Raw genomic sequence first — 27,409 nt, forward strand, 5'->3', positions numbered from 1 at the left:
ATTTAGCTGGTGTACCTCGCAATGCGCGGTACTTCTCTCTGATTAGTGTCTAAATGCAATGGAGATGCCCACTCATGACCGCTGTGCCTGGAATCACCTTCAGTCTCAAAAATGTTGCAGAAAGTGTTCAGATTCACAGAGGCAGCTGATTCTTCACTGCGTAAGGCCGTTTTTCATTCACCTCAGCGTTTTAAAAATGTTGTAATTCTTACGAATACATGCCCGTTTTTCTCAGTTTGCTGATTGTGCAGTACAATGAGACGTTTATTCCGCTGTGCACTTGCGCAGTTTCGTTAGCAGTCCCAAGGATACCCAGTTTCAGGCAATTCTCATCATGTGAGACGTTCTGAAAGATGTTACAAATCTTTGAATCCCATTGTAGTTTATGTAGTGTCTCCCCTGGAGAGCAGACAAGGAAAGCAAAACAGCGATTTTCTGATCACACATGCGGTTAGCCATGTTTTCCTTTTGAGCTATTCAGGGTTGAAGGTGCAGCCTTTGTCCTTTCCTTCTTGAACGAAATTCAAATCCACCAGCAGATGCAGTCCCAAACATTTCACGTCTAATTTTTGCTCAAGTGGCAATGTGCTAAATTTAGTTTTTATTAAAGCATCTACATAAAAAGGATGACTGAAAATTTTCCGACCATCTATCACATGCACCTGTTTTGTACGCTAAATGAGGACATGAGCGGCTACAATTGAGTGTACGTTAAGCCACAGCACACCTTGGAGCTACTTTTAAGAAGGAAAAAAAATGTTTGTTCAGCTCAGGCTCAATTGTTACAGATATGCAAATGCACAAAGTGAAGCATGCAGCATTATGCATCAGTGATATGGTTACTCACATGCATACCTGCGTACCAGTTGTGTGCACCCCTGGATATATAGATATATTGCAATATGAAGTAACACAATATGTAGATCAGAAGATGATGTTCAGTTTCCAATATAGTGTCTATCACTTCTGAGACACTTTGTTTTTGTAATATTTTATAATATTTCGTCAACCATCTTCATCATTCATCTTGATAAATTGCTTTTATTATCGTTCAGCTCACATAAAAACCAAACCTGAACAAGTTTGTTACGTCTCGACTACTAGCTACCCTACTAGCTACCCTCAGTTTACAAATTGCTTAGTTTACTAATAGATAAATATAATAATAATAGTAATAATAATTAAGGTGTAAAGTGTTCCAAACACCTTTCATTAGATGGATAGGAAAAACAGAACTTGAACTTCTTGGGGAGCAGAACAGCTGAAACTCACTCCAAACGCTTCCTCTCATCGCCCCGCTCTCACGTCACCATGATTGCTTATTGAAGAGTCTCGAATACATTCACAATTTAATATAAAATTACATTAACACAACTATAGTTTTTTTGTTTTTTGTTGTTTTTTTTTAATTACCCTTAATACTTTTACAGATCTACTGCAGTCAGACCACTGACACCGGGGGTCGGTGGACCCGTCATTGAGAAACACTGACTTAAAGAAATGCTCAGGGCTGGCCCTATTTGAGTCGCAGTTACAAAAATTGTGTTTGAAAAAAAATGTTTACAACAGAATTGCATTGTTAACATAATCGGTATTCATAATCATAGATATCTTTTCGTGATAATTACTATTTTATAGATTATTACTTAATAAGGATAAAACATCAATTTTGAGCCTGCATAGTGGTCTACCAGCGCCATCTGGTGGAGCACGAGAGACAAAGAGACGCCACTGCTCTGTTTTTTGTGCCTTTACTTCCTGTTCCAGTGGCTATTTTGTGTTTTACATTGGTTTCTTAGTTTATTTGCAGATATTATGTGGCGGCGTTCTTCCACAGAGAGTCGGTTTACCCTTCGTTTTGATTTATGCCTTTTTACTTTCTGATTCTTGTTGTAATGGTCTTGGGCGTTCTTCGTTGATACTTTGAATTCATGTTATATGGTCGGTTTTTGGTTGATACTTTCAATTCATGTTATATGGTCGTTTTTTTGGTCGATACTTTGTATCTAGCACTATTGACAAGCACAGGTGGAAACAAAAATGAAACATGACAAAGTGACTTGAAAAAAAAAACATGCTTTTTATAGACCTTTAATTGTGTTAAACAATGTTATCGCTAATGTACTAAAAATATAAAGGTAAAAGGGCGTGATTTGTGCCGGCCAGTCTTATCTACAATAGCCTATCACAGCCCGTTAGGTAGGAATGAACGACATTAAACAATTGAACGATCAAATTACTGTATTTGATTCCTAAAGAATCACTTATAGAACGTTCGAAGCATCCTCCACAGCGACATCTCGTGGCTGAATGAAAAATATCATTCAAATCGGAAAAGCGTTGCCATCTCTCAATAATAAGGAAATGAGCTGTAATATACAGTACATAAATTCTCCAATGGGTTTCGGTACGCACCAAAACACTGTTTCGAAAATTAATTGCTTGGTCTCTGGTAATAAAATAAACGCTCAATAATTTTGAACCGGAAATTAATTACAGCATACACGTAGTATATAAACACTATAACCGAAAAAGTGTGTCAATAAAATATGACATTTTTATAATATCAGTAATGTAAATTGTTTTCAAAATAAGACTGCGTTTTAAACGGCAGTGCATTGTCTTTCAACTCAAATTAAGCAAAAAATGAATAGTTACGTTACCCCCAAATTAAAATTGTAATTCAAATGAACGAATATGAACCATAACCAATTGTCAAACATGCCTTTGTTTTGTATGCAACAATTGACCCCCCCAAAAAACGGCATCTCGACGTTTATTATCAAGAAACAAACACGCACCGTCACCGGGTGAATTAAAAAAAAAAAAAAAAAGAAATACAAATTGAGTACTGTATATAAAAAATAAAAACAATAGTTACTAATGTCATATTAATGTTTAAGAAAACCCCTCGGTTTAAATCGCTGGGGTGAAGCTGCAAAAAAATGCTCCATAAAATTTGAAAATTTCTCCTCAAATTAAGTCAATGATTCACAAAAGTGTTACTCTTTTTCAATGTGTGCATAGTTTCGTTTTGCACGCTTATTCTCTTGTATACCGCACATTAACGTAACATCAAGCCATAGAACTCTATTCCCCAGGCAATACTGTCCTCTAGGGGTATTAACATGAACAAAACCAGATCATCGTAGTTGTGTCTAGATTTTAAATACCGTAATCCCCCAAATATATGACCATTTGGGTTTAAAATGCACCTCTTGATTTTGGGTCAAATTCTGTTATTTTCTATGTCACCGTGTAAAGGACGCAGCAACGCATTGGCAGCAATGTAAAAAATGATGGTAAAATTTAATAAATCTCATCTCTTGAAAACTGTTCAATTTTTCTTGTTTTCATATCGGTAAATTACAAACAGTGGGCCCCTGTGTTAAGACATTAATCTGTTCCGCGGTTGGGGTCGTAAGGCGAATTCATTGTATGACGGGAAATCCAAACCTATGTTAAATAGCTAATGCGTTTAGAACCCCAGGTAAAAACATCGAAATTGTACATAAATATTAAAAAATTGTATAAAAATAGTATAGATATAAGTGCTACGTATATATAATATACGTGTATACAATCAGAAAACATCATAACACACACACACATATATATATATATATATATATATATATATATATATATATATATATATATATATGAAAGATTTATTTACCTTTGAGTGGCACTTGTTATGCCCATATGCCCTAATAAGGGTTATCTCCAGCATCGTTTCCATATAGATCATCTTCTTACTTCTCTCTTTAACATCACTAGCAATCTTGGGACCCATTGCTCACCCTTTCAACTTTGAATTAAGCAGTAAAATGTACTATAAATACGGTTTTGTAACCACTCACAAACAAACAAAGCTTTACCGTTCCGCCATTTTGAAACAAGTGAGGCCGACTAATAGCAGACCACCATCTCCGTGAGGAGACGCTGACCAATAGCAGACCAGCATTGTCGTCACGTGTTGCATGGAAGCAGTTAGACGGCAGTAGTAAATAAGTGCAATTACACAAAACGCCAGAAGATGGAGGCAAAACACACAAATTCAGAAAACCTACGATGGTCATGACAGTTGTTTTTGTCGCAAATCTGGGAAAATGTCATAAAGAGAGAATGAAAAAACTCATTATTGCAGGTTGCGACATGAAAATAACGTAAATCAGGGACGTTGTAACACTGTATTTGTTGCATGTTAAATTAAGCATGTTTCAGATTTCCCACATTGTGAACAGTCAGTAAACGTCTATTCAGCATAGTGTTGAATGCGCTCAAAGCAGTTGTTTTTCCTTTTCTTCGTGACGCAGTTCAAGTTCATTTCACCATAAATACCTGAAGTTAAGCAGCATCGATGTTTCACCAACTTAATGATTGTGTGTATATGCCAAAAGAGCGCAATTATTAAACAAGTCAAATGGAATACTTTTCAGTGTTCTGTAACTGGTGAAATCTTAATTGAATAACTTTTACATGATCCTCTCACTTTTATAAAATATATGTGTGTGAGCAAGCATGGACTCAGACAGAGGTTCAGCTTGCTCGCTTCTTTTCTTGAAAATAATGCAACAACAACCTCAGCTAACACAAGCTGCTGTTAGCAGCTAACAGCCAATTGATGCCCCCCAGCTCGTCCCATTAAGGTAGTTATCGTAAGTATGACGTTTTTTGAACAGCTCTTCACTGTGAGTCATGGTTATCGAGTCTTTATAACAACCAACTTGCACACTTCTGGATGGGGTGTCTCTTAGAAAATTACCAACCACATAACCAGCGAGAAATCAGTTAAGTTCATTCTTGCCTCACACTGCTTTTTTTCCTCCCATATCGAGAGACATGTTTATTTAGAAAGGTATAAAGTAGATGGAAAACATACAGTGGACTCATTTGAACATAACAATGTGGACGTGTATTTTTTAAATTTCCAGTGTGCAGTTTTAAGACAGTTGTGCTATTCAGTTTTGAGAGTGTTCCATAATGCAATGAACAACAATGCTAAATGATGCCCAAGTTCTCATAGATCACGTCATCAAGTGTGCCAACGATTTTTGTAGCAGCGATGCTGCTGGCTAAGGATGATGACGAGGAGGAGGGCGGGGTTGAAGAGGGACTACGTGATAGCGGTGTTTTATTCACTTGAGCATAGAGGTGGGCAAATGGGTCTGGTTTGGTTTCAACTTTAGTTTCAGAAACATCATCTTCCTTGTTCACAGGTTCACTGTAAATCGGTTCATCGTCTGTAAAAGGGATAGTACGTTGTTCACGCCATTTGGCATTTGGCTCATTGTTGCCCAGGGTGACTTTGTCAAACACCTCTGAATAAACTGAATCTGGGTGACTGATGATCAAGGAGGGATGTGGTGTGAAGGAGTTGGAAACTGGATCGATAGTTTCCTTAGAACTTGGAGGATGAAGGGGGAGAACACTTGCGGGGTCTACATAGACATGAGACATTGTATCTTGAGGTTCTGCTACATTTCGGATGCAGTCGGCTGGGTCGGCATATTCAGCTTCAGGTTGGGAACCATGAAGATTTCCAGAGAGCTTGCCGCAAAATGGGACCATTGGGAGAGGCATGAGGGTAATTGGAGCTGGATGTAATGTTTGATTTTCTGATGAATCAGCCAAATCTTCTCGACATCCCTTATTGTCCTCTTTCAGAGCAGGTGTCTTTGTCTGTAACCTTGGATTTTCCAGAATGGATGCCATTCTGGTCATGTCCAATTTGTCAGGGCGAGGAGAATTCGCTTGGATTTTGGGTGGCAAACCTTTGTCGTCATCCTGGTTAAGGGTAGCCGACGTCACAGATAAAGTCTTTTCCTTGATTGTGCTCTGAATCAGGTTGAAAATAGTCTCAGATTGTTGTGTTTCAAAGGTGAACGTTCCCGGACCACTTTCACATCTTCTGCCTGCTTCAATGGTCAAGGTCAGCTGGTAAAGGAAGGGAAGAAAAAAAAGGAACATGTTACAATAAAATGTCAAATTATGACCATTCAAAAAAGATACAACTATAATAAACCCATATTCAAAACAGATTAGGTTATAGAGGTTTAATATTGTGAAAGACATGCTCACATATCTGCTTTCAATAGCTGCTTATCCACATGAGGGAATGTGGCATGCTGGAGCCTACCCCAGCTGTTTTCGGGTACGACCACTCACAAGCACATCTAAGAGTAATTTGGAGAGCCCAATACATATACCATGCATGTTTTGGGAATGGAAGAAGTAAACCCACATGGGCTTAAATAAGATGCAGAAAACGTGCAGTGCTTGGCAGATGACCCGAGGATTTTTGGCAAGTTTAGGATTTAGTAGTAAGTTTTGGGAACGATGGACAACGACTTTATCGTCATCAACGGTATGAGCATTTCAATGGGATTTTGCCTACTTTCATGCTTCTAACAGCAGTACAAGGCCCGTCTGTTGTTAGAACATATCAATTTCAAAGTACTTTGAATAAATAATTCATCTACAACTTTGTACTCTACATTTCATTTCAACTCTATGTATATAGCATCTAAAAACAAAACCGTTGCCATAAGAATTCTATTTCACCCCTAGTTTTATTGTCATATGTTTAGCAGGGGCGTTAACTTACCCGCACAACTCAAAACCAGACCCATTTGTTTGTATAACATTAATTCAAATCCCAATAACAGCAACAGTATGTAATTCATATTTGATGAAAAAATGCATTTAAAAGTCATTTAAATAACACACACCTTGTGTTTTAATTGGACAGCCATGAAAGGCGTAACCACTAAATCAGGGATAGACTCGCGCTTTTGTCAAATTCACCCAAATTGAAGTAATAAAGGGGTGGTTGACTAGTACATAGAGAAATACGGTACCGAATTACCCTAAATCTATGATTTAGCCTTGCCCTTTGCAAAGTTTCGTGTGTTTTTAGACTTGTTTAGATGCAAAAGTAGCTATTTGTCTTTCGTGGTAAAGGAAATATGAAAAGTAAAATGTGATGCCCCGCCCCCATCATATAGTATTTTGAATAGTCAAGATTTTTTTTCCAGTTGTTTTCTCAGTTCCCAAGTTTATCAGATGAACCCTCTGGGACAAGGGGGCAAAATTAAGACCCATGTAAATGTCTAAAAATGGACTTTCAAAAATTCACAGCTCAAATTCTGTTCATCTTAGCATTTGGCTGCAATGGAGATTTGTACGTCTTGTTGGGGTACTAGTACATTGGGATGACGACACAATGGATTTTTTTTTTCTTTTAAGTGGCATAGTTCGGAATAAAAAAGACAAATTATTTCTCAGTCGAATAAAACGAACCAGTGTCATCCCTTTTGTATTACTGGGCCAAGATATTGGGTCGGTACAGCTAGTGAAAAAAAAAAAAAAAAATCAACAACATAGGTAAGAAGTGATTCTCAATCTTACTGCTGTTTCTTTTGCTTAGTTGAAGTGAAACAGGAAAGATATTCTCTTCTTTCATGTAGCCTGTATTTCAATTGAATGTTCATTGTCCTCGAATTATTGATAATTACGACATTTAGACATTTGAAAACACTCACCTTATCGTTACCATAACGCCTCAGCAATTCATATGGCCATTGTCTAACAATGTTGACCTTCTGAATATCCATCAGAAGGAGGTTCATTCGTCCAACCTGTAGCCAGTATGAACCCTGCAGTCCACAACGTATTGCTGCATCCGTTCTTTGCACCACTACGCAGAAGTCAGCGGCTGAAAACATGGGACAAAGGCTGTGTGAAATGCCACGGTACAGAATAATAATATTCCTAATACTTTACTGTTCCTGATACTTGATGAGCAAGTTACCAAAAGTTTGTTCTATCCTACTGGAAACATAACGTTAAAACAAAAGGTTCCATCTTAAATGTCACAGTGTTTGCTTGGGTGGTGGTATTTGATGACAAAATCTAAAAGCACAATACTTGAGGTTACCGTCATGTGTTGTTGTATATATTTGATTTTCTTCCATATGAAGCTGACTTGTTTCTGAGCCAGCGCTCTTCTGAGGAGAGAGAAGAATCGCCAATTAACACGACCCGAAATAGTTTGGTTTAGAGAGGAATCAAACAATATCATTTCTGCTCTGACCTGAATGTTTTTGTGACAAAGTTTCTCTACCCAGTCCACGCAGTCGGCTTTTTGCGTAGCGAACACCATTGTTCTCTCTTTTGACTCCACACAAAAAGCTGACATGTTTTCCTGAAACCAGGTAACATTTTAAATCAGCTATATAGTTCAGTTTGTGGAAATCCTGCAAGATATTTCCAGGCACCGTGGGACAGGCTTCAGCATTTGGTGGGAGTCTCAGAACGCTTCCAAGGTCCGAGAGTTGGATTACTTTGACCTTGGTCTCTTGAGGTTGGTGGTGTCTCTTCAATGCTGCAACATGATCTCTTCCTCCACCATCACCTGCAACATGAAATGAGCACAAAGGTTTAGACACTGTGCCTGAATTCATTGCAATGTCTGTAAGAATTTTTTTAAAGGGAGTGATGACCTGAAGAGGGATTTTAATGTGTTCTATCAGGAGCAATTTAAAAACTTATGATACGAAAGTAATCCCTCATTTTTCGCGGTTAATGGGGACTCGAAATGCCCCGATAAGTGAAAAGCTGTAAAGTAGTATCAGTCCCACCCCCCGACAAAATTTTCATGGGTATTTGAGGTTGTTTTTTTGTCTTTTTTATGTGAACATTAATTATACTTTACATATTTAAGACAAATATTACTGCAGTACGCATATTTACTTGAATCTTACATTATTAAACCTTATACAGTACAGTAACTGTACTGTTGTCGCTTCCCGTTCCCATCCATTTGGCTGTAGTCTCACGGAGAGCCACGGTTATATTAACAGTGCCCGGAATGAGGGAGAGGGGCACTCCTCTCTTGGTATCCCTAACAAGACTTTCATCAGGGAGACAGACACTCCTATAAGACACGTGATTGACTCCCGGCGCGACCATCAACTAATGAGGTCAGGAGTTGTAAGTTATTAACGCCCCAACTCCCGCCTGTGAGGTAGACCAAAACAGGAGTGCCCATCTCCCTCATGGAATACACACGCTGCTAGGATGATAGGAAGGAGGAGAACAGCGCAGGAGTGGCGCGTTACAAATCTCTTACCTAGATTTATTTTGTAATAAATTGGAATTTCAAATGTAAACTCTGATTGTTATCATGTTTGGTCAGCTACAAGCTTAACTCTAGTTAGGCTTCCAGGCACCGCTAATATAACCGAGGCTCTCTGTGAGACTACAGCCAAATGGATGAGAACGGGAAGGGATAACAGTACAGTAACTGTACTGTATAAGTTTTAACAATTTAAGATTCAAGTAAATATGTGTACTGCAGTAGTTCCACGTCCAAGGAGTGCCCATGTCAATTGCATTTATAGGTAACTCGTCTGTCTGGCATGGAGGGAACCTTCACAGTGCGTCTCTCTGTAATATAGTTAAAAAAAATAAAAAATCTGCGATGCACGGAAGGCATGATAGTGGAGGCGCAAAGTAGCGAGGAATCACTGTATATAATTTTTGCTTCTCAAGATGGCACTGTTGGTTTAAAGATGCAGTGGCCATTTAATACATTTCCATCGCACTAGCCTTCAGTTTTAAACCAAGAGCACCTTCTAGAAGAGTAAAAATTATGACAAGTGCTTTTTATGAAACTTCATTTTCCCATCACCAGTATAATCTGCACCAGCCACATTTTACTATGCATATTGCAGTAGGCAAATTTGTTCATTGACATTTGAATGATTTATTTTTAGATAAAATACAGCTCTTTGTTTCCAAATGCCAGAAGTTGACTTTCCTACATTAAAGCTGAAAAATGCCTCTTCTATATGTTGTCCAAAACATTTAATGAGAGAAAGATGAGCTCCCGTGCCTTGACATGTTAACATCTGTAAAATGCACAATACAATTGCACACCTTTTCTTCTTCTTTCCAAAATGTTAAAACATTTAAATCTCATATGCCACAACAGCGTGATTGTGTTGTTGATTTAATGTGTTCTTGGTTTGTGCAATACAAAATGTGAGCGTACAGACAGTGGTAGAATTGCATCTCAATAATAATAATAATGGATTTGATTTTTTTGTGCTTTTTTTTGCTATCAAACATTCAAAGCTCTCGCAGGGAATGACTTATTCACGTACTCGCATTCGTGGCGGTACATTAAATAAGAAGCCACAGCTGCCCTGGGACACACTGACAGAGGCGTGACTTCCAGTGAGCGCCTACAGCCTGTCTGACACTACCAAACATTCGACTAGCCACACATCACTGTGAGTTGCACTGGGGGCAAGTTGTGTCAAGTGTGTTACCCAAGGACACAACAGCACAAGATGGAAAAAAGCAGGATTTAAACAGATGTCCTTTCAGTTACTAGACATACTACTTGACCTCCTGAGGCATCGGTTCAAATCAGAAGTTTCAGAAATGGTTGATAAAAGATTTAAAGTCACAATTCCTGTTTCAAGGGAACAGAAAATGTCTGCAGAAGAGGCTTTGATGAACTGCATTGTGAATCCATACAATTCCCAAGATGGAGACGTGCAGGTTAATGCGGTTGATGGGGACTGAAAAAACCCAGCAAAAGTGAAATCAGGTAAATTGGAATTTTAATTTTTTTCATGTGAAAATTATTTATACTTTTTGTATTTGGGACGATGATTACTGCAGTACATATATTTACTTAAATATTCAATTTTTAACCCTTATACAGTAACTGCCTATCACGTGTCTTGTAGATACTGAGAATGTGCGCAATACGCTGACAACAAAACAGAGCGCTGTTATTATAAATTATAAATTCAATTTCAAGTGGAATTTTCCCTGTTATCATGTTTGGCCTGACAAAGCATGACTTGTGAGCTCTTCAGTTTAGCAGTGAAGGCAAGGTCCATTTCAATCGTTCCTTCTCAGAAGCCTCTGTATGGGAAGAACGACTCAATAGGGTACAAGTGACAAATGGGCCAATGGCATGAATAGGATAGTTTCAATATTTTCATGAGGAAGAGAGAAACCTCCAGGTTCAGGACACCCTGCCTGTACAATCTATTAATCCACAAGCACGCATCAGTCAAGAACCTAGAAAAGAAGAGCTAGAAGAAGAAGAGTTTGAATGCACAAGCCTCTCCAACCATTATTTTTTCTTAGTTTGTTGTGCTCTATTCCTGACCAAGAATAAGATTTAAAATTGCCTAACTCTATATTTTACTTTTATGTGTGTGTGTATATATATATATATATATATATATATATATATGAACAGAAGAAAGAACAGAAGAAATTGTATCTCAGACCTCATGACAATACTGAAGGGAAATGGCTTTTGATGGCCTTTGAAGAGGGTGTTAGTTGGAAGCGAGGACAAAATCGACTGAACGGCAAGCAATCAGCTTTGTGCACTGGAACATCTGTGCTGAATATGGCTTATAAATTTCTAAGTTCCACCGGGACACGTTCACATGTAAGTGAGTGAAAACAATAAAGTGAATGTCCTGTGGGAATTATGTAAACAATGCTGATCACAGGCAACTGAGAAAGTATAACTGCACATACAGTCTATGATGAAATGATAGGCAATACAGCGAGACGGATAAGAATTTCTAGTGATTTACCTCTACAATCATCTCCAAAATTGCTAACATCAGACCCATTTATCCATCCATCCATCCATCCATCCATCCATCCATCCATCCATCCATCCATTTTCTGTAGCCGATTATCCTCACCAGGGTCCCTGGCATGCTGGTGCCTATCCCAGATGTACTATGAAGGTTTCCTGCATGTCAAATAAAGACAAGTTGACTGTAGCTGCAGATGCAACAGTCGTTCCTATACGAAGTATGATTGACTCCCGCCGTGACGTCAACAAATGAGGGCAGGAGTTGTAATCCACTCTTGTCCACAGCCTTCAAATTGGCAGGTGCACTGGGGGCATGTGGAAAGAAACTTGGTTGACTGGAACAAGAATGGTGTACCGTGTGGTCTGCCAAATTGTCTAAAACAGGTGAATGAGGCTTGTATTGCCACAAATTAAAGATGAATGCATTAATTTCCCAGCACACTTGCATTGTTAATGGAAATATAGCCCTAGATAAAAAGCTCTATCCATCTATCTATCTATCTATCTATCTATCTATCTATCTATCTATCTATCTATCTATCTATCTATCTATCTATCTATCTATCTATCTATCTATCTATCTATCTATCTATCTATCTATCTATAGACACACTGGCATAGAAATTAAGCATGACTTATATTGGCAGCCACTTGGACACTTTTGGGTCAACTCACCATGTGTGAATGTTTCAAATTCACTGCTCCCAAGAATATGCGAGATTTTGTGTTTATTATATCCATTGGGAGCCGTATACATCATCATTGATAAAATCTCTCTTAAATGATTCTCCTCTGAGTTAATATGTGCATTTAAGCATTTGCTTTTGTTTGCCCACATCTTAGTAAAACTGCCAGGTGCATTTGAATTTACTTTGTGTTCTCTCGTGTTTTAATTTTTATATGTGATTGTTTGCGAGATTATTGGACTCATCATATGTAATGTGTATACCAGTGACGCACGCATGCAAGTGCAAACAGATAACAAGAGAATGTTCATCCGGTGATCTTATATAACTCCATCTCCACAATCCTGGGGTCTATTTAAGCTGTCAAATTTACTTTACATCTTCTGCTGCTCACCCTGCTGCTGCATGCATGTTTTTGTTGCTCCCCCCTTTCTCTCTCTCACTCCCACATGCACACGCACACACACACACACACACACACACATGCACAGCACACACACGCACATACACGCATGTGGATGCATGCACACACACACAGACACACACATACACACATGCATGTGGATGCACACACGCACAAACACCTAAACACGCACGCACAGAGACCTTTTCTATCGTGGTGGGGACATCCCGTTGACATAATGCATTTCCTCGCCCCTAACTTTAACCATCACAACAGATTATCTAAACCTTGCCCTAACCTCAACCAAAATCCAGTGAACACCTATACTCTAAATCAAAGTCTTGAGCCTCAAAAAGAGGTCTGAGCTTGTGGAGTCCATCAAAATGTCTCCCACAAGTGCACACAAAGGCAGTAAAACCTGGGATTTGATCCCACCATATGGCAAAAACCAAGGGTGTGCGCACACACACACACACACACACACACACACACACACACACACACACAATGAAGGAAAAATGGTCCCCGTGGTGTAAATATACACTGCAGTACGCTATCTGACCACTTGGGGCACTGTGTTACCCCAGTGGTGGTTCATCAGGGCCAGCAAGGGCTCCACTGCTGGCCTAACATAACCTGACATCATTATCATAACTATAATAAACTACAGTCATTATAATAACTATAATGAAAAAAAAGTCAATTTCAGTTTAAATTCATTTACTCATATATATATATATATATATATATATATATATATATATATATATATATATATATATATATATATATATATATATATATATATATATCTCAGTGCAAAGAGAAAAGCTTGAGCATGAAGAGGTCAAGAAAAATAGGGAGACATTGAAATGACTGATCGATTGTCATTGCTCTTTGTTTTGGTGACTCCAAGCCTTTCATTAATTTATTGTTTCATTTTTAATATATTTGTGTTTTTTTTTTGTTTCGCTCATATTCAATTAATAGTAAAGAAAAATCATGATGTTCTGCTCATATTAAACTACGATTTGTAATTTGGACTTCATAAAATTTCCTAGATATTTATTTTAAATTATTATTATTTATTTTTTTAAGTTCTGACAGCATCACTTATGTATATGACAAGTAGCAACGCACATCATGAAAAACAGCCTTCTGGGGACCACTTTTTTTCTGCAAATTGCAGGAGAGGTTTTTTTTTTTTTCTATTGATTGCAGTGTTTGTGGCCGTGAGGACCTGTCTTCAGTCCCCACGAGAAAAATTGGTTCACGCAGAGATTTTCATTATCTCAGGAGGTGTACTCCATTATGACATAAAAGCAAAAATGAACACACACACACACACACAAACAAGGTAGCATAAGTAAAACCAGCAAACTTTGGTAAATGATGCAAAAGAATTAATTCTAAACTTCATGGAAACATTTTGGGCAACAATTTTATCTGTCAAGGATATCGCACTTCCCCAGATTTTAGTTGTCAAATCTCAGATGGTGCCCTTATCTGCTATCAAAATTTACTTTCCAGTCGTCATGCAACATTTCCTAAACATTTCCGATCCTTATCTTCTTCCTATGGTTCTGGTTGCTATGGACATTTGAAAGATGACTATGCCAAATATTTAAGAGCATATGTATTCTCTGATCCCCGCACATACTGTACAGTATGTTTATACTAAAACTATAGAGGATGAATTGAAAGATTTTGGAAACAAAAACACAAAAAAGGCGAGATTAGTGTACCTCCTATAAAGTTAATCTCCAATCGACCAGCTTCATTGTTGCTGGGTGGAAACAGCGACAATAACACTGGCTTCCATTTCTAAAAGAAAAGAGAACAATACATAGATAAATACTTTGAAAACAAGAGAGACAACAGATTTGTTTAAATGTTGTGGTTCAGTGATAGTACTAGTTTAGATGTCCAGTCAAAGGACAGATGATGTTTTCTCCAATGTTGTTTGCTGTCTCACAATGCTATATGTTTAGTTGTCAACAAAATCTGTTTGGATGCTTTGTTTTGATTTTATTTACATATTTATTTTAATTTAGCATGGTAAATGTTTGTTCTTGTAACGAATGCTGTATTATTTATTTTGTTTGAAAATAAAAGTTTGTTTAATGAAGAAAAATGGCTATCTATCAATCAAGATTTTTAAATTATATGTTTCAGAGCTGTAATTTCAATACCATAATACCATCATACCGTCATGGGGATTCTTGAAATGAAAAAATGTGGACATTATTTTTCAAAAAAGAATGTTTAATATGTGCTCATAGAAGTCGAAGATGTGTGACTTCTGAAGAAGAATAAATAGATTTAGTAAATCCTAATTATTTCCTTGTGTTTTGTTTCAGTCATTTTTAATTAATATGCCATAGATTTTGTTTTTATTTTATTTTTTTTAACAAACATTGCCCAATACAGTATATCACAATATGCCTTCGCTGAATGGCAATATATCGCAATACACTTTTAAGACACAATACTCAGCACTACACAAGAATCTCTGTTACAGAAGCTGGATGTGTTTCAACATGCTCATTTTGGCTCCGCTCCTGCTTGCTTATTTGCACAACACAGCTGTACATATCCCCTGCCCCAGCCTCCTCCTCCAAAAAAAAAAAAAGACAACTGTTCATTACAGACTTTCAATGAAGCAAATAGTAATAATTGAACTGTGACAAATGTATAAATTCAATCAGAAAAATGAGTAATGTTGCTCCAATGAAGCACAACTGTCCCTCGTATTTTACGTGAGAACTGATTAGTTTCCATTGTCAAATACAAACTGAACATTAGAACATTGACAGGCTGACTTTGTCACAAAGAATAGATCTTTTCCACTTGAAGTCAGTAAACCGACACGATGCATTCAAACAACTCAGTACTTACTTTGCCAGCTTTGCGAGGTTGCAGGTAAACCTTCCCCGTTTTCATGTGGGAGTCCATCACGGAAGCAAAAACATTATTACCAATCTTAAGTATAAAGACATGAGCGGCTCACCTTCGCCTTTATCCCTCCTGTTTGGGCAGGGCGTGCCTTTATTCAGGAATGCTTGTAACATGATCCTCACCTGGAAGTGTGCTGTTGAGCTGGGGAAATGGTAAAACGCACGTCAACAGTATTTGAGAGCCATAATATACCGTACATCTGTCATAAATATTTCCTTTATATCATTTTTTTTCTTTGCTTTTTGCAAATTTTACATGCCTCCACTTTTCCTCTTACTTATTGTGCTGGAATTGACTGGCCAATGATCAGAGGTAGGTCCCCCCTTTTGCTTAGGTGTTGATTGAGATTGGCTTGTGACAACCCTGGAGAGTATAAACATTTTATAGAATGTGAAAAAAAGCTGTATTGCAAAGATTGATGAAGGTTTCCTGTATGCCAAACAGACGAGATAACTATACAGTAAATCCACTTGACACAGGCACTCCTTGGATGTCAAACTACTGCAGTACACAAATGTACTTAAATCTTAAATTATTCAATGGTGTACAGTAACTGTAGTGTTATCCCTTCCGATCCCTTTGGCTGTAGTCTCACGAAGAGCCGTGGTTATATTAGTGCCGCACGGAAATCTCATTAAAGTGAAGCCTGTAGCTGACCAAACGTAATAATAATCAGAGTTTACACTTGAAATTCTAATGTATTACAAAAGAAATCATAGTAAGAAATTTTCAGTGTGCCGGTACAACGCTGCTTTCTCCTCCTCTTTGTTTGTAACCTAACCGGTGTGTGGCTCCCGGCGCGACCTTTGACCAGAGGGCAGAATTTGGGGCGGGGGCAGATTACAACTCCTGCCCTTATTGGTCGATGGTCTTGTAGGAATCCCCGTCTACTTTATGAAACTCACACACGCAGGTTAGGTTGACACGAAGGACGAGGAGGAAAGAGCAGCACTCTCTTACCTAGATTTATTTTGTAATGAATTGGAATTTCAAGTGTAAACTCTGACTGTTCTCATGTTTGGACCACCACAGGCTTCACTTTAATGTGACTTCTGGGCGCCGCTAATATAACCGCGACTGTGAGACTACAGCCAAAGGGATGGGAAGGGAAGGGATAAAATGACAGTTACTGTATAAGGTTTGTTCATTTATGATTTAAGGAAATGTGAGTACTGCAGTAAAATCTGTTCTAAAATATGCAAAGTATAAATGATTTTCCCATGAAAATTCCGCCACAAAAAATGAGGGATTATTGGATACCCATTTTGAAAACTCAAAGCAAATGGAGTAAATATATAAAAAGAAATACAATTAAAATGGCTAACTTTTAGAATAACTCAATGTAGGTTACATGATTACAACACTCATCTAGATTTTTTTTTTTTTTTTTTTTAGACTCTGTGTAGTTAAAGATATAGTTGTATTTTGAGCATGGCATAAGAAAAATGGTATGTTGACAAAACATAGGACGCAAAGGAGCAGTGGACAAGCATTCCCTAGATGATCTTGGAAAGGAAAAGGATGCCATCTTCAGACAACATGGGGATGTCAGTGTCCTACTTTACATATGCGAGGCAAGGAGAGCATTTAAATTGTGGGTCACGAGGTCTTTCAACCAGAAAGACTCATATCTCATAAATTACCATCATGTTGACAGATTGACTTTTTCTGTGTCATGGAATCTTAATTAACAAATGTGATTTTATAGTATATTTACATATAACAGTGAGGTCATTGTAACATATGACACCTTTTCTAACATTATTGTAGTGACCTTTTCACACTGTCTGGAAGAAATGCGATCATTTTCAATTCAATAGGAGGGTCATTTGTAAAATATAAAACCAAGTATAAGCAGGATACTGTCCTCCAAACGAGCAACACTTCCGCATGATGAAGACGATTGTTTACTGCCTAGGAAAGAAGTAAGGGTTAAAAGGACAATACATGTCAAGCTCACTGACTTTTGAAAGTTCATCACACGGTGTTTAATTGCCTCTCTACATGCTTTGTCAACTCTGGAGAAACAGGATTGAATATATTCTTGGAAATATATTTTAAGTGATAAAGCATGTCTTTCTTAAATAAATTAGGCTACAAGTACAATAGTTTCTGCTCTCTGACTTCAAGAGAATCCGCATTGAATGTTTGATTGCTCTTACTCAACAAAGGGATTCTTGGATATTTTCCTGTTTTGCCAAACAACAATTTGAAGCAAATCCTTAGACGTAGTAATAACTTTGGGTTAATGTAAATGGCTCATGACAACTAAAGTAGACTGACGAGACGCTTCTTTTGAAGAATGATCAAAAATAGGGTAGATAAATGGATGAAACACCTTGTTTTATTCGCGGCGTATAAAAAGCAAAGCAATGTTGCGCTTCTGTGCATGTCAGTGTATGTGTGTCTTTGCATGTCTGTAAGTACATGCGTGTGAGTGAATATCTAACATGTTCAGCATTTCACTGTCAGTTGTAGAATGGCTTGGATGAGGCTCATTGTACCCTCAGAGCAAGGTCACCTTTAGAGATCCACTTAGACTACATTATGTGCTTGAAGGCCTTGTTATTTGGGATACATGCTGTCCGCCATCATTTGTTTCTCTTGGCATTTCTCTTACATAGATACATTCAGGCTACATGTTATCATTCCATAGATGAAACAAACACAGATGAGAGCATAATTCCAAACAACGATGAACAGATAGGTACTTGTCAAGTCTTGTGGTATGCATTTTTGCTGCTGGTGATTGTTGTTGATACAACCTAAGGGTAGGACAGTTTTGACTATGCCTCCTTTATGATCAAACAGCTATTTTTGCTATGCGGATTTTGTCATTCCGTTTGAGTGCAATTGTTCAATGAACACGAAGAAATGAAAACGATTCATTTGATTAATCTTAAAGTAAAAACAAAATATCAGAGACATTAAAAACTGTCAAACTCCTTTTTTTATTCCTATTGCCTTCCTTGGTACTCTTGGTGTTTAACCGTGAGCTGTAATGAGGTGAGTTAATAATGCATTCTCTCTCTGTTTCTCCCGCTCTCTCCTTAGCCTCTCATGCTATTTATGTCCACAAGTTAAGCAGGCTGTCACACAATTTGGCACGACTGTCTCCTCTCTTTTTTCACGGCACTATATTAACGTGCAAAATTGCAAGGGGCCAGTAAAAATGTTGATATATCTGTCGCAATGACGTGACACTCCCAGAAAGTGGATAATGTACACACCCATACAAAATTCCTCTGTCTAAATCGCAAAATGGACACATTTATGACAGATTAAATTGCCCATTACGACTACAAAATATACGATCAGTTCAGCTACAAGATTTTGGCAGTATTCCTAGCAGAATACAGATAAAAAACATATTCTGACTTTTTTGTGCTATAAAAGGACTTGGTTAGAGTCAACAGTCACGCTCCGGGCTGTGTGTGTGAGCACGGCATGCTTTGAGGTAAATGCCAATGTCAGCATGCAGATTATGCAAAAGCGTTATGTCCTCACATTATCCTCACTTTCAGAGAAAATTTGCTCACCAGAGATTTCAGCCTTGGGAGTGTCAGAGGGAAAGTAACACTAGATTGGAATAAAATGGTTGATGTGTTCTGAGTCCTTCAGGATGTGTACTATGAGCGAAAGGGGGTTTGTTGAGGCCAGAGGCACTGGCCTAATTGTCAAGACAAATGTGACATCTGTCACACTTCAAACAGGAAATTCGGAAAGCTCAAAGGTCCCGTACCCGTGGGAATGGGTAAAAAAAATCTTATCTATGTTTACATTACATTTGTTCTTGATAAAATGTTGTTGCATAAACTCTTAGAGGGTTCTTTGTAGAAGCCAACATCAAGGCTTATAGATAGATAGATAGATAGATAGATAGATAGATAGATAGATACTTTATTCATCCCTGTAGGGAAATTCACATTACCAGCAGTATCCTCAAGTCGAGATATAAAATATGAGAAATAAAGTACACAAGATACACATAAGTCCAGTACAGAAGTATACTTAAGGTGCTTGTTAACAGTGTAAACAGAATAGTGTGAATCGTTGGAGTCTAGTGCAAATATACCCAGAACAATTTGCAAAGCATTATAATCAGAAGGTTTTGCAAAGCACCCTTTCACAGACAAAGGCAAAAGGGGGCCAAGTGTGGTCCTTGAGAGCCACAGCCCGTTTTTTGCGGTTGACAGAGGTTGGCAGCTGGTCCCGCGTTCCTTAAAGGTCCTGAGCAAGAGTGACACAGGCTGAATTAGGATTGGTTTAATCTACCTTGACTCTTTGGGGTTTTTCTTATATTTCATCATTTTAGTCCAGCTTCTTATACAAATTCATACTGCGGTGATTACATAATGTTTGGATCGTAATCAGTGCTGACATGTCACACCTTTGTAGAGCAGGGCAAACCGTGTAGCTCATAGCAAGATAAGCACTTAGCTCCCTATGGGACAACCAAAAGGGTAGCCTTCTTATTGGCCGCAAACACTAAATTGCAACCAAGGGGAAAAAATGGGGCGACTAATCAATCTTGCAAAGGAGAATACATTTAGGGAGTTTGAAAACATGATGTTCACAAGCTGAGCCGTGACCGGTCGTTAACTAAGACCCGAGGAACTCAGATTTCGTTTTCAGTCGACAACGAGTAGAAAAATGGCCACCCCCTGAGATGGATTGAAACAGGTAGCTTTTACAGCTGAATTCATAGTCCACAGTCAATCTAAATGTAATCTTAGAATGTCATTGTATTGTATGACCTTGCCATATTTAGGTAGCTGGATCAGAGCAGGTGCAGGGAGTAGTAGGCAGCTGACAGAAAATGTTAAAAATTTCATCGTGCGACTCTAATACCCTGAACCTAATGTTTAATTCATATCTTTCACATTAAGAAGATGAGGATGAGGGAAGACGAACGGTTTTGTTCAGTTACAAAACCCACAATCACTGATCCCTAAATATAATCATCCATACATCCAACATCTGCTGGTGTAGAAGCTTCAGCAGGGAAGCCAAGACCACATATTCCCAGCCATATCGCACCACTTCTCTGGGTGAATCCTCAGAAGTTCCCTGGCCAGCCAAGAGATATACTCCCATCAGAGCGTCCTGGATCCTCCCCGATATAGCCGAAGCACCTCACATGGGAGGCATTCAGTAGGCATCCTAACCAGATTCCAGAACCACCTCAGCTGGTTCCTTTCAACATGTAGAAGCAGTCACTTGCCTGACCCCCTTCCTGATGCCCGAGTTTCTCACCCTATCATAAGGAACAGCCCAGAAACCCTGTGGAGAAAACTAATTTTGGCCGCTAGTATCCAGGATGTTAATCTTTTGACCCACAGCTTGCAATTATAGGTGTGCATCAGAACGTACATTGTCTGGTAAATAGTGAGTTTTGTCTTCTTCACCATGACAAAACAATACAGCCTTCACATCACAACAGACACTACACCAAATCCACCTGTCTTTTTCCTGTTTCGTCCTGCTCCATACCGCCCTCACTGGTGATCTCATTCTCGAATCGGAAAGGGCATGCCACCCTTTTCCCTAGTCCCTATGCCGAACAAGGGAGTCCCCAGAGTCCCAGAGGAAGCAACCTCCAGGACACCGTCCAAGGACTCCAACTGAACTGCTGTTAGGTACATAGGCACAAACAACAGTCAGTACCTTTCCCCATACCAAAAGGCTGAGGCAGGCTACCGTTTGGTTCACTCGGGTGAGCCCCAATGTACAGGCACAGAACCGGGGGACAATAAATGTGGCCGCACCTGCTCTGAGCCTATCACTTTTGGCAACTCCAGAGTGGAAGATGGACCACCCCGTCTCAAAAGGACTGATCCCAGCTGTGTGTGAAGGCAGGTGTGGCTATGTCTTGTCTGAGATTTTCTACCTCACACACTAGCTCAAGCTCCTTCGCTGCTGGAGAGGTGACCTTCCATGTTCTTAGAGCTAGCTTCTGCAGCTGAGGATCGATGTTTCGGCCTTTTGCCAGCACTCTGCTCACAAGGCACTCCTGTTTCCGTTGTTGAGCCTCTGGGAAGGTGGACACAATATCACTTTTTTGGTTTGTGTACAGCCTGGCTCCATGGGTGCAGATCCGGCCACAGGTGCTCGCCAGTGAGCCGCACCTCCAGGCCTGACTTCAGAGGTGGGCCCGGACTCACAACCGGGCAAGCGAAACTGCTGTCCAATTTTGGTTATCTTCACGGAGGTCAATGAGCCGTGCTTTCTCCAGGCTTTAACCTGAGATGATGGCTGGTCAGCTGCACGTCCGTGCAGGAGCAGTGGCTTAAAAATCAGCGCCTCCTAGATGAATGACTCTCTCACCCTATCTCTAAGGGAGATCCCAGACATCCTGCGGAGGACACTCATTTCGGCCACTAGTATCCGGGATCTCGTTCTTTCTTTGATAGGTGGGGGCAGGAACGTAGATCCACCGGTTAGTTGAGCGCCTCGCCTTTAGGCTCTTTGTTTTTGGTGGGAATTTAACGCATCCAAATTGGCCAATTGGTAGAAATGAGTTATGCTAGTGATGGAAAAGATTGTAAAGATAGATTACTGATTCACTAGTTCCTCTCCATTAAGTGCGGTGCAAAGTATATTTTATGAGTTTCTTCATAGCTTACAGTACATGAGCATAGATTGACTTTTTTTCTAGATGCTTTTTCTTACGCTCATACTTAACCCTTTGTGTGCCAAAGTTTTAAAAAAATGTTTTGACATCACTATTTCAAAAGGCTGTTAGCTCGAATATGGTTTGAAGGAAAGGCATACTGTAAATGGTGCTTGCTGCAATCTTGCTGCTTTCAATGGGGTTACAGTCATTAAAATAATCGTGACTGTAAATGTGACTTCATTCAACTTCCCAGCTTTTCCCTTTCACACTTTGGCCACATATGTTAAACTTACATCAACTTCGGCTACTTTACGATAGGGAATATCACCCACATGTGTCTCAATGTTCATCTGCCCAGTAGAGCGGAATGAGAACGTGTGTCTGAGCCAGATGGAGGAAGAAACAAATGGAAAGAACCGGAGGAAGACGTCAGGCCAGCAGGATGGAGAGCAACAGAGACCCATTACTGAGGAGACGATGCATCGGTGTGTGCGGAATTAGCTCCAGTTCGCTGGCCTTCTCGTTTCAGATGCGCTTCAGTTTGGGATAAGATGATTGGCTCCGGGGGCTGTCAATCATGCCAGCAAGTAGGCGGTTCTTTCTGCGTCTGTACTTAGTTGGGGCGATGCAAGGGCAGAGAGATGAGGATGTACTGCTGGCGCGCACTGGTCCTTTTTTTTCGCGTTAACCTTTTGGTCGATGTTGTTGTTGTTGTTGTTGCCTTTATAATTATGCGTCATGCGCAACTTAGTGTTATTGATGTGAAAACACGGAATCATGTAATTTTGGGGAATCCTGGGCTTGCGTAGCATGTTTTGAGCGCTTTTTTAAATTACAGCAAGGAGCACGAGCTGTTTTCACTGCTGATAGCGCCCAACTCTGCGGGAAGACGGGACGGGTCTGTCCGAAAGTAGCTGGAGCCATGAGGAGAAAGAACTACTGTGCTGGAGTCTTCATACTCGTTTGGAGACTGTCGCTGTTTATCAGGTAAGAGGCTAGTCAAATAAATTCACGCCACAGCTAGAGAAGACCGAGTACAAGTTGACCTGACTGACAACGTTTATTTTATTTATTTATTTGTTTGTTTGTTTTTTAAGGACCGTCACAAACTCTTTTTATATTTCTCTTTTTGGAGAAGACACGTTTTAAGAATAAAATTGTCATAGATGGACAACAATATTGACCAAAAATCAATTGATTTTTTATTTCAATCATTCTGATTGCTGGAGTAGAAGGCAATGATATAACACTACTTACTACGAAAAATGTAACGGTGTCGTTCATTTTCCGGTGCAAATATTGCTTTCAACTTAATTTGTCTATTTTAAATGTAACGGTGCCGTTCATTTTCCGGTGCAAATATTGCTTTCAACTGTATTTGTCTATTTTTTCCCCATTTCACACATCATACCTACCAAATCTATCTATCTATCTATCTATCTATCTATCTATCTATCTATCTATCTATCTATCTATCTATCTATCTATCTATCTATCTATCTATCTATCTATCTATCTATCCATCCATCCCTCCCTCCCTCCCTCCCTCCCTCCATCCCTCCCTCCCTCCCTCCCTCCCTCCCTCCATCCATCCATCCATCCATCCATCCATCCATTCATTCATTCATCTCTACTATATGACAATTAACTGCAGTTTGGAGCACATTTTTGGAGGCAGAGGGAGGCGGGAAAGAATGCCGTAAGGCTGAAAGATTTAAGAAACAAAAAATTTAATTGCAATTTTTGTTACACACTGAAATGCGATTTTTTTTCCAAATCAAGTAGGGCTGCACAATTAATTGAGTTTTAATCACGATCATGATTGCCACAATTGATTAAGGTGCTCACCGGCAATATTAACATTTAAAAAGTCAAGCACATTTTTCAAGTCAAATCAAGCACGTTATCATCTTATCACAAAGGGGCAATGTTTCCCACATGTGTGCATGACAAAAGCCTCTTATTTTCTCATTCTAATATATTAATTACCAGTGTGAACTGGCGTTGAGTTTCTCACCTGATTACTAACATTTACAGTGCTACAGTGCTGTCATTTGAGACCCATTTCGAAAAATCCGATCGGCAAAAAATTGGTGTAGATTTGGTTTGAAATGACCCGAAAAGGACATTTTGACTGTGAATTGACTAAAATTTGGTAACAAGTAAATAATGTGCTTGGTTTTAAGTTGGCATATGTTTTTCATTGGTTTGTACTCGCTAAGTAAGTTAGCAAGAACGTCAGAAAACGACCACACTATCAAAAACATTCAATGATATTACTCTCGTAATGCAAGGACACAGAAAAGGTTTTGTGAGCAAGGAAGTTTGTTTAAATACTTATTAGCATTTATCAAGTAAGACTATAACTACTGTACGACATGCCATCAAATATGGAATTATGTTAAAGTGTAAGTAAAAATATAAAACTCACAATGGGAGTATTTGATTGTATTTAAACGTGAAAAGATAAATATTCCCTGTTTAAAAGGATAAGAAAGTATCATATTGATACTTCTCTCTGCAACCATTCATTGAAATTGAATCATTCAAACGCATTGTTTTTTTTTTTCCCTTTTGTTATGAAACCTTTTTAACAAATTAAAGAGTCCCCCGGCAAGCTAAACCAACTAAATGAATCAGGACTTTGAGAGATTACTGTGTAAGGATCAAAACTCTGTTCTCTGTGGTGCGAAACATTACAAATAATCTTGCTGATATTGAATTTTCTTTTGACCTCTATCTTTTTATTATTTAGAAGAGTTTTATTCACGAGCATGCAAATGCACAGCCATCAAAGACAACACGATAGGAAGGAAGTTTTTCTCTTCTTGTAAGGGCTCTCAGCTGTGTCCTCATGTCGCTCTGAGCAGGGTACTTTCACTTCCTGCATCCAGTCAAAGTTTGATTCATGAAAAATGACATCATGGCTGATTAGAATCCTCCTTTTCTTGTCTTCATCATACGGCGATATTCCTTGGCTTTTTTTTTTATATATATACGACAAAAAGAAGCGTCACAGCCTTTTTGTCCCGTTTCCTTCTTTCTTCATCTGGGATATGAGCATAAATAATACAGCCAAATACCTTCATGTGGCCCATGTCAGGCTCCTTTCAATAGCATCTCTCGTAGGGTGTCTCTTTTTTCAGAACAGCTGTGGGCAGACTGTTCTGTATGTAAGCCACTGTGACTACAGCCTCTGCCCAAAAACATTTTGGGTAACGTTGCATGTGACGGCATGTTTCTGGCTGCTTCAACTAATGTCCTGTTTTTTTCTTTCTCCAACAACAACTTGCTGTGGTGAGAGGTACAGTTCTTGAAATTCCTTTGATGCATACTCACCACCATTATCCGTCCTCAGTTTTTTGACGCTCAGACCAGACTCATTTGAGAATATTCTCTCACACTCCTTGAATTTGCTCAGCACCTCAATTTTCTGTTTCATAAAGTATACCTCGCAGCATCGTGTGTAGTCATCAATGAAAGTCACAACATTTTTTGATCAACCTCTGGATTCAGTCTGCGTGGGAATGACACTTTTTGTCATGGCTGACATCAAGTCTGCTGTTGGCCCCTGTACTAAATTGCTCAGATAATGATTGGCAAATTGTTGTGTTGTTATTGTGTTGACTCAACAAATTGTCTCTTAAATAATTGGACGGCAATCTTTTTTCTTTTTTTTACCTTCTTTGCAAACATGGGGAATGGGGGAGGTCTTTGTCTTAACCGGTTTTGACCTAAGCATCATGCTGGAGGACATAACAAGTTTGCTCATCTAAACCAATAAATACGATGTATTTTGATGATGTCACCCACTTCTGGGAGATGATTACACAACGGTTTACAGATTGAAATAAAGTTAATAGATGCCTTTCAAAATGTAACTTCAAAAAGGCAAACATAAGTGCTTATTTTTTTAAAACGTTCAAAGATATTGAGGAAATATAATACATTGTTTCGGGCACTCCGGCTTCCTCCCACACTCAAAAAACATGCTTGGCAGGTGTATTGGACACACTAAATCAAGGGTGTCAAACCTATTTTTATAATCGGCCGCATTGTAGTTTCTGCCGGAGGACCACTTTGGTTAACTAAATCTTATGTGCGATCGTCACACGTTTACCGTATTTCTCCGTGTACAAGTCGAGTTTTTTTTTTTCCATCATTATCAACCCCCATATTGGGGGGTCGACTTATACCTGCATAACTCAAAACTAGACCATTTTCTCCACATATCTATGTTTGAATAGCATTCAATTTTGAATGCAAAACAAGTAATATCATGTCATTTACAAGGCTTTAAAATTAATATATATACCTCTAACTCAATATACTATACATCTGTTTTAGCGCGTTTGCACTTTCAAATGCACTTTTGCCAAGCGCCACCTTATTGCCTCTTTGCTGTCAACAATGAGGCTTTGTGGATAATTTTTGCGGTTGACCCATTTGACCCATCATGAAAAGGAAAAGACAGCTTGACTTGTCCGTTCAAGACAAAAATGCGAGAGCAGTGGCATGGCACGTGTGGATGTCAGCAGGTGGGAGGAGACCTCCATTTCAAACAAATTGGACCAGTCCGAAGATGACTACCTGTGGAAGAGTAACGTTGTGTGATGTTTGCTTAAATGACAAGCAGGAAGGAGAGAACATCCAGGATTTAAATGGGAGCAGCTATTTGGCGTTTCAGATAGGGATAATGACTTTGAGGGCTTTTTGACAAATTCATATTCAGCTGTGTCAAAAAAATAAAACATTGACCCTTCAAATCGTTTTATTGTTGCAACAATAGTTTCAGCATTTGCGTCTACGCGCATGCATACAATGCCTCGCATTGTCTCGTTTCCACCCCCCCCATAACCGCAACAGTATGTTATTCATACACAATGAAGAAATGTGTCTAAAAATACCGTAATTATGTTATTTTAATAACACACAGCATGTGTTTTAATTGATCAGCCATGATATGTGTAACCACTAAATCAGGGGTAGACTTATATGCATGTTTTTGTAAAATTCACCCAAATTAAGGTAAAAAAGGGAGGGTTGACTATTGCACAAAGTAACGGAGGTACATGGAGGAATATGGTAGTTTAGAAATC

The 27,409-nt window shown here is 38.9% G+C and overlaps 2 protein-coding genes across 10 annotated transcripts in view; one reads left to right on the plus strand and one right to left on the minus strand.

Moving 5' to 3' along the window:
• Positions 1–4,599: 4,599 nt before the first annotated feature.
• Positions 4,600–26,927, minus strand: LOC148420735 (docking protein 2-like). 4 transcript variants are annotated; one of them, XM_088418693.1, is made up of 9 exons: positions 26,697–26,927; positions 15,972–16,057; positions 15,747–15,835; positions 14,482–14,560; positions 8,283–8,419; positions 8,099–8,209; positions 7,943–8,012; positions 7,548–7,720; positions 4,601–5,940 (listed from the first exon to the last, which is right to left on the minus strand). In XM_088418693.1, exons 6-9 carry the CDS (start codon positions 8,201–8,203, stop codon positions 5,005–5,007), a joined length of 1,284 nt encoding a protein of 427 aa, XP_088274819.1. In that variant the 5' UTR covers positions 8,204–8,209; positions 8,283–8,419; positions 14,482–14,560; positions 15,747–15,835; positions 15,972–16,057; positions 26,697–26,927; the 3' UTR covers positions 4,601–5,004. The 4 variants fall into 4 exon arrangements, with proteins under 4 accessions (XP_088274817.1, XP_088274819.1, XP_088274820.1 ...); XM_088418694.1 differs by having other exon boundaries at positions 26,626–26,927; XM_088418692.1 differs by lacking the exon at positions 26,697–26,927 and having other exon boundaries at positions 15,972–16,277.
• Positions 22,932–27,409, plus strand: part of glra3 (glycine receptor, alpha 3) — a 46,858-nt gene continuing 42,380 nt past the window's right edge. For all 6 annotated transcript variants that reach the window (XM_088418695.1, XM_088418696.1, XM_088418701.1 and 3 more), the window contains exon 1: positions 22,932–23,297. In XM_088418695.1, coding sequence (XP_088274821.1) covers positions 23,233–23,297 — 65 coding nt within the window. In that variant the 5' untranslated portion in view covers positions 22,932–23,232. The remainder of the gene's footprint in view (positions 23,298–27,409) is intronic.

This window comes from Hippichthys cyanospilos, chromosome 7, assembly GCF_059441005.1.
Source record: "Hippichthys cyanospilos isolate Australia breed blue-spotted pipefish chromosome 7, RoL_Hcya_1.0, whole genome shotgun sequence".
Lineage (NCBI taxonomy): Eukaryota > Metazoa > Chordata > Actinopteri > Syngnathiformes > Syngnathidae > Hippichthys > Hippichthys cyanospilos.